The 12,146-nt window shown below is 39.8% G+C and overlaps 1 protein-coding gene across 3 annotated transcripts in view; it reads left to right on the top strand.

Moving 5' to 3' along the window:
- PHF3 (PHD finger protein 3) overlaps positions 1–9,056 on the top strand; it is a 103,800-nt gene extending 94,744 nt beyond the window's left edge. For all 3 annotated transcript variants that reach the window (XM_032651073.1, XM_032651074.1, XM_032651075.1), the window contains 5 exons: positions 675–870; positions 1,379–1,526; positions 3,683–3,772; positions 5,776–5,971; positions 6,195–9,056. In XM_032651073.1, the coding sequence (XP_032506964.1) occupies positions 675–870; positions 1,379–1,526; positions 3,683–3,772; positions 5,776–5,971; positions 6,195–8,311 (2,747 nt within the window). In that variant the 3' untranslated portion in view covers positions 8,312–9,056. The remainder of the gene's footprint in view (positions 1–674; positions 871–1,378; positions 1,527–3,682; positions 3,773–5,775; positions 5,972–6,194) is intronic.
- The last annotated feature ends 3,090 nt before the right edge of the window (positions 9,057–12,146 follow it).

Below are 12,146 nucleotides of genomic sequence, written 5' to 3'. Positions count from 1 at the left end.
TTAATAATTTTTTTGTTAATTCTATTAATTTCTACTAATTTTCATGATTAAAGTTATATTTATAATTAATATAATATTTAATATTATAATATTTCAATAAATTTAATGGTAGCACACAAAATATTTGTTAAATACTACTGTACTTGACCTATTTTCATAAAGTTTGGGTTTTCCTTCTTGATTCTATAGAGAAAATCAATGTCATTTTCTAAACTTTTACTAGTGTTTTTTCATGCTTAGTAACTAAGTAGCATTGTAGTATGAATATGTCACAGACTGCTGCTATATGTAACACGAAGTAGGGATACAGATTTTTTTTACTTAGTTCCTCATGTTACCTCTCAAGACTGTTGGAATTTGTTGTAGCTTAGTTTAAAAAATGTTTGATAGGGAATCAGGAAACCATTTTTAGGTTCTGGTTGTAATGTTTCCTTTTCAAAAGCTTGTCTGAGTTGTTTAACATTCTCTTTTTTTTTTTTAATTTTTCACATCAGTAAGGGAGGTGTTCTAGAACTCATTGTGAGAAATGATGATAGTTACAAATTACCCCAGTAAATGTATGGTTATGCAACAGTGCAGTCAGGGAAACTGAATAACTTTAGAAGTGAAAATGGATGAACTTACAGAAATTTCAGTTTACAAATGTGGTATAAATTGGTGTTTTCTGGCTTCAGGTCGAATGGCACCGCCTGTAGATGATCTTTCTCCCAAAAAAGTGAAAGTTGTTGTTGGAGTATCTCGTAAACATTCAGACAATGAAGCAGAAAGTATAGCAGATGCTTTGTCTTCAACCTCAAATATTTTGGCCTCTGAATTCTTTGAAGAGGAGAAACAAGAGTCTCCGAAGTCAACATTCTCTTCTGCTCCACGGTAATTTTCTGTTAGTTATAATTTCTGTTCTTTATAGCTCTTTGCCATATTATACTTGGAAGTCTTCAAAAACTTTAGAAAAGTGACATGTTTCTTAAGAAAGAAACCTTTCTTTTGAGACAGTAACTGTACCTTCCTGTACCCTAATTGAGATTTTTAAAAAGACTCTAAAAGTTAATTTAGAGACTTGAGTGTGTGGGGACTTGACTTTAAAACTCTCCTTAATTGCTTTAGCTCCAAGAGGCAGGAGATAAGTCATTAAAGAAAAATTGCTTGCATTTCTCTGGACCATATTAGTCCACAAGACAGCCTAGAAGAAAGACTTTGTAAAAACATGACTATGTAAATATAAGTACATTAAAGTGAAAATATAAACTCTTTAATCATAGCCTTTACGTATTTTGGTTTTCTTGACATGCTAAAATAGAAATGATTGATGAGTAAATAGAAAATGCGTTTATTCATGAGCAGATCTTTAGGCTGAAAACTTCTTAATGTCATTTTTTAGTCCAGAGATGCCTGGAACTGTTGAAGTTGAGTCTACCTTCCTGGCTCGATTGAACTTCATCTGGAAAGGTTTTATCAACATGCCATCTGTAGCAAAATTTGTTACCAAAGCCTACCCAGTGTCTGGTTCCCCTGAGTACTTGACAGAGGTACTGTGAACTTTTCTACCCTTCTATGCCTGGGTTGACATATATGTTTCTGAAGCCACAAGGCAAAGAAACAACATAATAAAATTAAAATATTTAATTTTCATTCATGACAAAAATATTTACTGACAGTGATCCTTAAACCATTCAATTAATGGAATTATGAGTCCACGAATGGAGTTTTAGAACTGTAGAAAATTGTGCCCTGATGTATTAAATCCACATGTCTTGTACTCTTCCCAAGATGTATTCTCTGTCAGAATTAAAGATTAATGAGTGTCTGCGTGGATATCTAAGTTTTTCTTTAAGTACAGACTTACGTAAAAGATGGACATATTTATGGCCTTCAGTGTTAGCTTGTCAGGGAGAGTTTTTCATTGTTATCAAGTCTTACAATTCCCCTACTGCTTAAATTTCCCCAACTTCATGACTGTGGTCCTTTACCTGCCCATTTCTGTGAATATAGATACACATCCAGTTGACCCTTGAGCAACACAGTTTTGAACTGCATGGTCCACTTATACACGGATTTCTTCAATAGTGAAAACCACAGTACCACGTGACCCACAGTTGGTTGAATCCTCAGGTGTGGAACTGTGTATACGGAGGGACAACTGTAGGTTATACTCGGATTATCAACTGAGCAGAGGGTGGGCACCCTTAATTAACCCCCATGTTGTTCAAGGGTGAGCTGTCTAGTTGAGACTTGCCAGTTAGTTGACAGTCCTGAGAGCAATGACCTTGGTTGCTGCAGTGGTGCCCTTGGTTGGTTTATACCTGAGGGAATAGGAAGGGATTACTATGCAGTATTTATGGGAAACAAGCAGCTGTAGTATTATAGTATTAGGATAAGTGAGAAAGTACAATGTTTTCTGAACTCTTTTAATAAAGTTTGTATTTCTCTGTGTTTCTGCAGAAGGAAAATAAATCAGTATATGTGTACTGTATTTTTGTTGAGATTATATTTTGCTATTATGTTCATATCTATCATTTTTTCCATTCATTCTCAGTCTGCTGACCATAAAGGCAAAAGTTTTTTAAAAAATGGTTTTCAGTATTTTATAAAACGTAAATCATATATATGCCTGTTCCTTTTTAAGACTAATATAAACTTTTCTTTGTATTAGGATGAAATTAGTTTGACTCAATGTAATGTTGCTTATCTAATCTCCATCAGCTTATTTGTCTAGTTGTGTTTTTGATTAATAAACGACTTAATTATTTTACATATAGTTTGGTTGGCAAGTAATATTTTAGATACATTGATTTTACAAGAAAAAAATTCAGTGCTTTTCTTTTTGAACAAATCTGTTTAGAAATTTAGTCTTTGATCAGTCCATGGTGAAGATAACTCTTCTTTTAAATGGATAACTGAGTCCTAAACTACAGGACCCTTTTGATTTTAAACAAAACTATTATTCTCTTTTCTGAGCCAGTTTCTGTGTGATTGCTTTCCAGAACTCCACCTCTGCTTTCTACTTATTTTTAGTTTGATTTGGACTAAAATCCCAAATAAAATAAAGCAATTAATCATTTAAACTTAATTGAATTTATATCGATTATGTTTTTCTCTCCATAAAAAACAAATATACTGATTAAAGTTTGAAATATTCTTAATTGTACAGCTCTTGATTGATTTTATGTATAGTCATCTGTTCTCAGAAAGATTATGCCTTTAAAAAATAATGAACCTTGCATTATTACAATGTTATTCTTTTCTGTGCAAAAATATACTCTATAATTAAGCTTGATAACTTCTGAAATCCAGCTGTTAGTGATAAAGGCATACCCCAACTCACTACCACCAAGAAAAAGGAAGGGGAGGTAGAAGGGGAAAAACAGTGTCCCCTAATATTTTGGAATCTGTTGTACTCTTCCTGGATTGTCAAAGTGGGATGCTTGCACTGCTTCTTTTTCTTGACCTCAGATTCTTTCTTAACTGTATTTTGGGCATCCATCTCAGTCATTTGGAGTTGACATTTGAGGTAAAGCCTAATTGCTCTTCCTGTACTTTATTATGTTCTCTGATGCATTTTATAATCTTACTTGTTTTTTTTATCACTATTTCAGATTAGTCTTAGAGCTAAGTTTGTATGAAGTATAGACATTATAATAAATATAATCTGTATACACTGATCACCTTCATGTCCTTACCACAGGATCTACCAGATAGTATTCAAGTCGGTGGTAGAATATCACCTCAGACAGTCTGGGATTATGTGGAAAAAATTAAAGCCTCAGGAACCAAGGTGAGGAGAACTTTTTTTCACTCTCCCAATGTGAGACAGTATTTGAAAAGTAAACCACTGAGAGTTCTTGTGCAGGGTCCCCAGGGGAGGGAGCCAGTACACGTACTAAATCTACATAATATGCCTGACAAAGCTGAACTATAGCCATTTGCTAGAGCTCAAAGCACAGCATTCCTTTCGTGGTATGCTCTCTCAGTGATTTCTGTCACTGTTTTGAAAGAAATGTTTTAGAGTAAGTATTGAGATTTCATCCTGGAATTTTGCCTTGCTTTGATTGTAGACATTTGTTTTAGTTGGGGCATAGGCTAAGCTGTTGGGACAAAGAGACCCTAAAGTTGTTCATTTTCCTGCTATGTTAGGTGGGTCAGTAGTTCAGGGCTTCAGGCCGTTCGATTAAGCAGGGATGAGGCTCCTCTGTCTTGTTATTTTGCTGTTTGCAAGACTGTTGTCCTTATCATTCAAGCAGGGTCAGAGCTGACTTAGCAGCACCAAGTGGGAAAAAAAGAATGTCTGTCCAGTTGTTTTAGAAGCAAGACCTAGAACTTGCAGTTATCTTTTCACTTCTTCTAACTTCCATTGGCAAGAGCTTACTCATAAACTTCATATGGCTACTAAGGAGGCTGGGAAGTGTGATCTCTGTTGGATGGCCATGTGCCCAACTAAAAGTTAAGGGTTCTCTTTGTAATAGGAGGAAATGAGGCGGATGGATACTGGGAGATAATTAGTAGCCTCTATAGCAATATCTCTCTTTTTCTTTTCTCTCTCTATATCTTCTATCATTTCTTTAACTCAAAGAACATAACTACACAGGAATATTTAATCATTAGAAGAAATCATTTTTCCCTCCAAGGGTGGTAATACCCAGCATATTATAGACATTCAAAAAATAAATTTTGAATAAACGAACATTAACTTTTTTATCTTTTATGATCAGAAGTCTTTAGTAAGATTAGTAGTGATCCATAATGGATAATCTTCAGCTGAAAATAATATTTTTTCCAACATAGATTTTAGAATTTAAACTGATACTGTATTAGAATACAAATAAAACTTTGAAGCAGTACAGAAAAGTTACTACATTTACTTGCTTTCACTTTCTCATGATAGCAAAAGTCATAGGGAAGTATTGGGAGGTATTCCTCCTGGTTGTTTGGGGGATGCTCTTGATCTGCCCCCCGGTACTGCCCAGTGTGCTTCCATCTGGACTTGTCGGCCCCAAAGGAGGACACTCGGGATGACAGACCTCTTAGAAGAGGTAGAGCCATAGTTCAGCTCATTCATGTGTCTTCTCTAGGATCTTGCATCCGTGTAGGCTTTGCAGTAGATCTGGCTCTCCCCATTTCATTTTTCATGAAGAAGCATCCGTTTTTCACACTACCAAATTAACACCAAATTGGGACGGTCTTTTCTATCTGAAGCAAAGCCAAGAACCCAGAGGCAAGCAAATAAGTTCCTCAGTAAGCCGAATGGTTTTACAGAATTTATGGCTGTGTGTATTTGAGGTCTTTCACCCAGCCCCCTTTATTCCTAGATTCAGTCCCTCTAACTTGGGTTATCTGTGGATTTGTGCGTTTCTGTGTGTGTGTGTATGTGGTGGGGCAGTGGTGGTGGCTGCTGTTAATTTGCAGTGTGCTGAGAATATAGGCAGCCCTCTGTGGAAGTTACAACATTGGAAATGAGGACACAGTATAGATATCAGGAGACGTGGCTTTAAATATCTTCTCTGCCACTGAGAGGTGTGTCACCTTGCACAAATTAATTACCTTGGGACGCAGTTTCTATGGGACAGTTTCAGATAAAACAGATCCACCAGTGGACCAGCCAGGATCTTTTCCTAAGAGTTGTTTCCTTTTAGTATTCATATCTGCATTTAAGTAGTAAGCCACGTTACTTGGTAACAGTCGTAAAATTCAACAGATTATTACTAATTGAGAACGGTATTTAAAACCAGGCTGTTGTTTAGGTTATTGTTTTAAACAACCATTTGTTATTTGCTTGAATAGGAAATTTGTGTGGTTCGCTTCACACCTGTGACTGAAGAAGATCAAATTTCTTACACTTTGCTGTTTGCATACTTCAGCAGCAGGAAGCGCTACGGAGTGGCCGCTAACAACATGAAGCAGGTTAAAGACATGTACCTAATCCCTCTGGGCGCCACGGATAAAATCCCACACCCTCTCGTGCCCTTTGATGGACCTGGTAGGTATTCGTTTAAGAATAGAATATGAATGAAGTGAGGTGAGAGGCAGGGCCGGAGCAGGAGAGCAGACTCTGCGTTCCTTCTTGGGGCCCAGCCCTTTAGATCTGCCGTGACACGGACAGGCACCCATTGAGGAGGCTGTAATAAACTAGATGCAGAATTTTACTCTTTATTGTAATGATTGAAAAATGACTATTAATTGATGTTTTTGATTTTGTACAGGCCTTGAACTGCACAGACCTAATCTATTGTTGGGCTTAATTATTCGTCAAAAACTGAAACGACAGCACGGTGCCACTGCTGGTGCCGGTCACACAGCTGAGATGCCTGAAAGTGTACCAGTAACATTGCCGCCTGATAAAAAAAGTAAGGTAGAAGTTTCCCCAGAGGAGGCAGCAGAAGAAGAAAATGACTTTTTTAATTCTTTTACAACTGTGTTGCACAAGCAAAGAAATAAGCCTCAGCAGACTCTTCAGGAAGACCCTCCAACGGTCATTGAACCTTTAGTGGAAGTCACCAAACAGGAGCCACCAAAACCTTTAAGATTCCTTCCTGGGGTCTTGATTGGCTGGGAAAATCAACCTTCTACTCTGGAATTGGCAAATAAACCTCTTCCTGTAGATGACATCCTTCAGAGCCTTTTGGGCACTGCTCAAGCATATGAACAGGCTCAGTCGGGGACAGAACAAAACACTCTTAAAGAAATTCCATTTATAAATGAGCAAGCCGACCTGAAAGCAGAGAAGATAGATACAGTGGAAGCAACTGATGGTGAAGCCAAGGAAGTGAAGGTTAAAGGAGATAAGCCTTCAGAGTCGGCTGGTAGTTCAGTAGGAGACGAGGCGTCCGGAATGGGGGCCTCTTCTGTTTCTGCTGGGCCTTTGACAAGCCTTAGTCTCAGAGGTAAACCACCAGATGTTTCTACAGAAGCATTCCTGACAAATTTATCGATACAGTCAAAACAAGAGGAGACTGTGGAGAGTAAAGAGAGAGCGCTAAAAAGACAGCTGCTACAAGATCAAGAGAATAACTTGCAAGATAATTGGACTTCAAATACTAGTTCTCCCTGCAGGTCTAATGTAGGAAAAGGAAACGTAGACGGTAACGTGAGTTGCAGTGAAAACCTTGCTGCTAATACGACACGGGCCCCGCAGTTCATCAACCTGAAAAGGGACCCTAGGCAGGCAGCAGGGCGGAGTCAGCAGGCGTCCGCTCCAGAAAGCAGGGACGGAGATAGCTGCCGGCAAGGAGAGAAGCAGCCCCTGCCCGGCCTATCGCACAGGGAGCAGTTAACTGAACAAAGCAGTGTTGAGGACAAGTTGCCTTCTGTAGAGAGAAACTCATGTATTCAGCAGAGTGATGATTCTGGGGCTGTACAGAACTCGCCATCGGCAGAAAACATACGCACCTCTCCAACGGAACAAGCAAAACCCTTACAGGAGGAGATTCTAATGCAAAATATTGAAACTGTGCAGCCATTTCGAAGAGGATCCGTGGCAGCAGCGTCGCATTTTGAGGCTGGAAACACACGTCGATCTGAACTTCCTGCTAAGAGCGTCAGCTTCCCCTCCAGAAGCGCCAGCCCCAGAGCAAGTGCAAACTGTTCACCCGTAAGGCCACAGCAGCCCAGCCTTCAGCATCTCAAGTGTAGCCCTCCTGGATTTCCATTTCCGGGGCCTCCACATTTCCCCCCACAAAGCATGTTTGCATTCCCGCCACATCTGCCACCCCCATTGCTTCCCCCTCCGGGCTTTGGCTTTGCTCAGAACCCCATGGTTCCCTGGCCACCTGTCGTGCATCTGACAGGCCAACCGCAACGTATGATGGGTCCCCTCTCGCAAGCATCACGGTATCTAGGCCCGCAAAATTTTTACCAGATTAAAGACGTTCGGAGGCCAGAAAGGCGCCATAGTGACCCTTGGGGTAGGCAAGACCAACAGCAACTGGATAGACCGTTTAACAGGGGTAAGGGGGATCGTCAGAGATTTTACAGTGATTCGCACCACCTGAAAAGAGAGCGCCATGAGAAGGGGTGGGAGCAGGAATCCGAAAGGCACAGGCGCAGAGACAGAGCCCAGGACAAGGACAGAGACAGGAAGAGCAGGGAGGAAGGGCACAAGGGTCAGGAGAGGGCACGGCCGCCGCACGGGGAGCGAGGAGTGGACGGAAGAGCGAGCAGAGACAGCAGGGCTGTAGACAGGAAGGCAGACACGCCCAAGGGTGAAGACCAGGAGAAGGACAGAGAGCGGGAGAAGAGTAAGCATAGAGAAGGTGAGAAGGACCGAGACAGGCACCACAGAGACAGGGACCACGGCGACAGAGCCAAAGGCAAAAGGTGAAGCCGGCAGGCTGCCGCAGGGGTACATTGAAATAGCTGTTAAACGTTGTGTCTTTAAACCTTTGTATGATTGCCTGCTAGGGTCGTGCCCCCTTTTGCATTTTTAATATTGGTGGTTTGCAGGACAGTAAATTCTGTGTGTTGGTGCAGAGCGCCCGGGGCCACTGCTCTTCATCCCTTCTTCACGCCAACCACCCCCCCTAGTTCTAGGAATTTAATGTTTTTAAAAGTTTTACATTGCTGTATATTCAAAGATTTGTTTTATTAATATGCAATAAAGGCTTAGAAATTTTAGTTTTATTCCTTAATTGGTAAATATGGTTAATCATGGAATATATTTACTGCCTCTAGTGAATGTCCTTTATATAATGACTAATTTGAGAGTAACGTGTACTCTGTAAGTTTGTTTTAAATTGCACTGTTTTTAAAGAAACTGTAGAGGAGCAACAAAAAGCCAAGCAACTTGGTAATTGGATTATATTAATCATTTAGTCGAGCAGTTTTTGACCAAGAATCAGAAACCCAAGGAGTACATTTATTGCTTCAGTCTGCACTCATTGAAGGCGTTTGTTACCGTACTACAGCTTTGTGGTAGTCCATTGTTTTCCTTTTCCTTTTTGGCTCTTCAGAAACTTGAATACTTAAGCTTGTACATGATCTTGTGTTTTGCTATCCTTTTTACTGTACAATGTAAATATTTTAAGGGATATTTTGATTCTAAATATGATAAAAGAATTTCTCACCTATTTTGTGTGTGTGATTTGAAATTCAGTAGTAAAAGAATTTCTTCTTTGAGGCATTAAATACCTTCAGACATTGTTCTTCTCTTACTCAGCCAAGAGCATATAGGCTAAGATGAGAAGAAAAACGATTTCTTTATCTTAGATCATAGGCTATTGAGATAAATCGTGTAGTTCTAAAGAGGCTAGAATTTGAAACTGCCACTGAAAAACTGTGCAGCTATAACCCACTTTGCAGGTATGTTTCTGAAAACTGGTACACCGTCAAAATTTGGTACACTGACTAATCATTGTAAGACCACAGAAATTTTATTTAAGAGAAACGTATTGTGAATCTTTCTGTAAAACGTGTAATTAACTGTAATTTGTTTGGGGGGTAAATAACTACAGTGTCATATGCTCGTTTTTCTTGAAAGCACAGGGAGGCTGTTGCTAATCCAAACCTAAGTTTATTTACACCCTTAACTACATATACTGTATTGATTGCTATAATTTAAAGCAGTGGCTACCAAATGAGACTAACACTTGAGACCAAAAGGAGGGAAAGAAAAGCCAGTATTTTAACTTACCTGTATTAATGAAGAAAAATATATATGACTTCACAAAATTAAGAAGATAAAGTTTGTTTTCCTAAAAAGTCTACAGATTAGAGTTAAAAATGGGTTTTGAAACTGATTCAGCCTTGCTGTTTTTACTGGAGAGAAAATGAGTGGAAATTCAAAACCAAACCATTTTGTCTAACTTGCAGCAACTTGAGACCCCCATTTTTTTTTTGTCATCCATATCCTCTGAAATTTATCATCATATATGTTCTAAAACAGAGGACTTGTATTCAAATAAAGTTTTTTTAAAAAATTGCTCTACTTTTCTTTTGCGAGCTGACTTGTTAGAAAACAAGTCAGTCTGCCAACAAAAAAACCTAAGGTCAGTCAGCTTTTGCACCATTATGAAGAAATTGTTCTCAAGGTTTTACCAAAAAAAGTCCCCAAACCAAAATAAAAATTAGCTTTTTTATTTTCGAATACAGTAATCCCTTGGTATCCTTTGGGGGACTGGTTCCAGGAACTCCCCACCTGTACCAAAACCCGCAGATGCTCAAGTCCCTTATATAAAAGGGCATAGTATTTGCATATAGCCTACACACATCCTCTTGTATGCTTTAAATCATCTCTAGATTACTTGCAATTTTATAAACCTAATACAATGTAAATGAGATGTAAGTAGTTGTAAATGTGATGCAAATGATATGTAAATAGTTGCCGGTGCACAGTCAATTCAAGTTGTGCTTTTTGGAACTTTCTGAAATTCTTTTCTCCTATCTGGTGGTTGAATTCAAGGATGTAGAACCCACAAATACGGAGGGTCACCTGTATGTATGTCAGTAAATCTGCTTTCACTGATCTCTCTGGTTGAGGGTTGATGAGACACCAGATTTCTTTTGCAAGGTACAAGAAGAATGGATTAACCAACTGAAGAAAGCCTTTAAGTCAGTTTTTGATTACCTCTTAGCCAATAGTTTTTTATACATATTGTTGGGAAATGTAAAATTCTTTCTTCCTATCTCGTAGAATCACGGTAGATCCCATACAGCCCTCTGTTAGTAATGACCATCTGGTACTACAAGGCTGGTAAGTGCTGGAACCAGGCTTCCTAACCGCTGGGACTGAAATATTGTGGAGAGTAGGTATGGACATATTGAGTATTTTGAGGCTTTTAACTTGTGAGGAAAGAAAGAGAAAAAGAGAAAAGTTCTCAAATGAGTAGTAGTAGCTCCAAAGCCATTCTCATTCTTTCAGTTTCACCTACCAACCATCCTTACACAAACTAATAGTTATATGAAGGTCATCTTTTAGTTTATCCTGTTTTAAGAAAAGCTTGCTCTTTAAAAACAGTTTGATGTTTTCAAATATTTAGAACCATCTTAAGACAGTTTATACACACCTGTTAAGTAAAATGTACCAGGGTGTCTCAGTACTTACCAAGTCCGCCCCTTGTAATCCTTTTGTCGGTAAGAAAGCCTGCATGAACACTCCGTATGTCAGACCTCACGTTGAGCACTTTATGTGAACCTCGGTCAGCCTGCAAGGTGACAACTCACCTTAGAGCTGAGGCAACTGGGGCTTAGAAAAGTTGGAAAACTCATCCGAGGTTAGACTGCTGTTGTCAGAGCTGGAATCCTAGCTCAGTTCTACTTTTCTCCAAAGTCTGAATGTGTGGTGGTTGTGCTCTGAGAATGGAGAATGGGAGAGGGACAGAAGCCTGATGATTACACACACCTTTCACAGCCCTTTTTCTCTCACCATCACACCAACCTGTCTGAAATGCCACTGGGCCACCCGTTCCTCAGAGTGAGCAAAAAGACATAACCAAAAGTCTGGGTTCTCCTGTACAGATTTGCAAAGTTTATATTCATGTCAAATCCTAATTCTCCAGTCCTCTTTTATTAGTTTTCTATTGCTGCTGTAACAAATTATTACAAATCTAGTGGCTTGAAATCACACAGATTTGTCTTACGCTTCTGTGGATCAGAGTCTGATGGGGATCTCAGTGTTGTCGGAGGGTGCGTTCCTTTTCTGGAGGCTCTGGGAAGAACCCATTTCTGTGCGTTTTCCATCTTCTGGAGGCCACCCACCTTCCATGCCTCATGGCCCCTTCCTCCATCTTCAGAGTCAGCAACATGGGGCTGAGTCTTTCTCCCGTCTCTGACCCTCCCTTCTGATTTCCTCTTCCACTTCTAAGGACCCTTGTGAGCACGGTGGACCCACAGAGATAATCCAGGATAAACTTTTTTTTTTTTTTTGCGGTCCGCGGGCCTCTCACTGTTGTGGCCCCTCCTGTTGCGGAGCACAGGCTCCGGACGCGCAGGCTCAGCAGCCATGGCTCATGGGCCCAGCCACTCCGCGGCATGTGGGGTCTTCCCGGACTGGGGCACGAACCCGTGTCTCAACCACTGCACCACGAGGGAAGCCCAGGATAAACTTATTTTAAGGTCCACTGATTAGCAACCTAAATTCCATCTGTGACCTTAATTCCCCTTTTCCTGTGTAACCTAGCATATTTACAGTTTCCAGGGATTGAGATGTACAACCTTGAGGG

The sequence above is a fragment of the Phocoena sinus genome, chromosome 12, assembly GCF_008692025.1.
Source record: "Phocoena sinus isolate mPhoSin1 chromosome 12, mPhoSin1.pri, whole genome shotgun sequence".
Classification (NCBI taxonomy): Eukaryota; Metazoa; Chordata; class Mammalia; order Artiodactyla; family Phocoenidae; genus Phocoena; species Phocoena sinus.
This window is presented reverse-complemented; position numbering and strand designations above follow the sequence as displayed.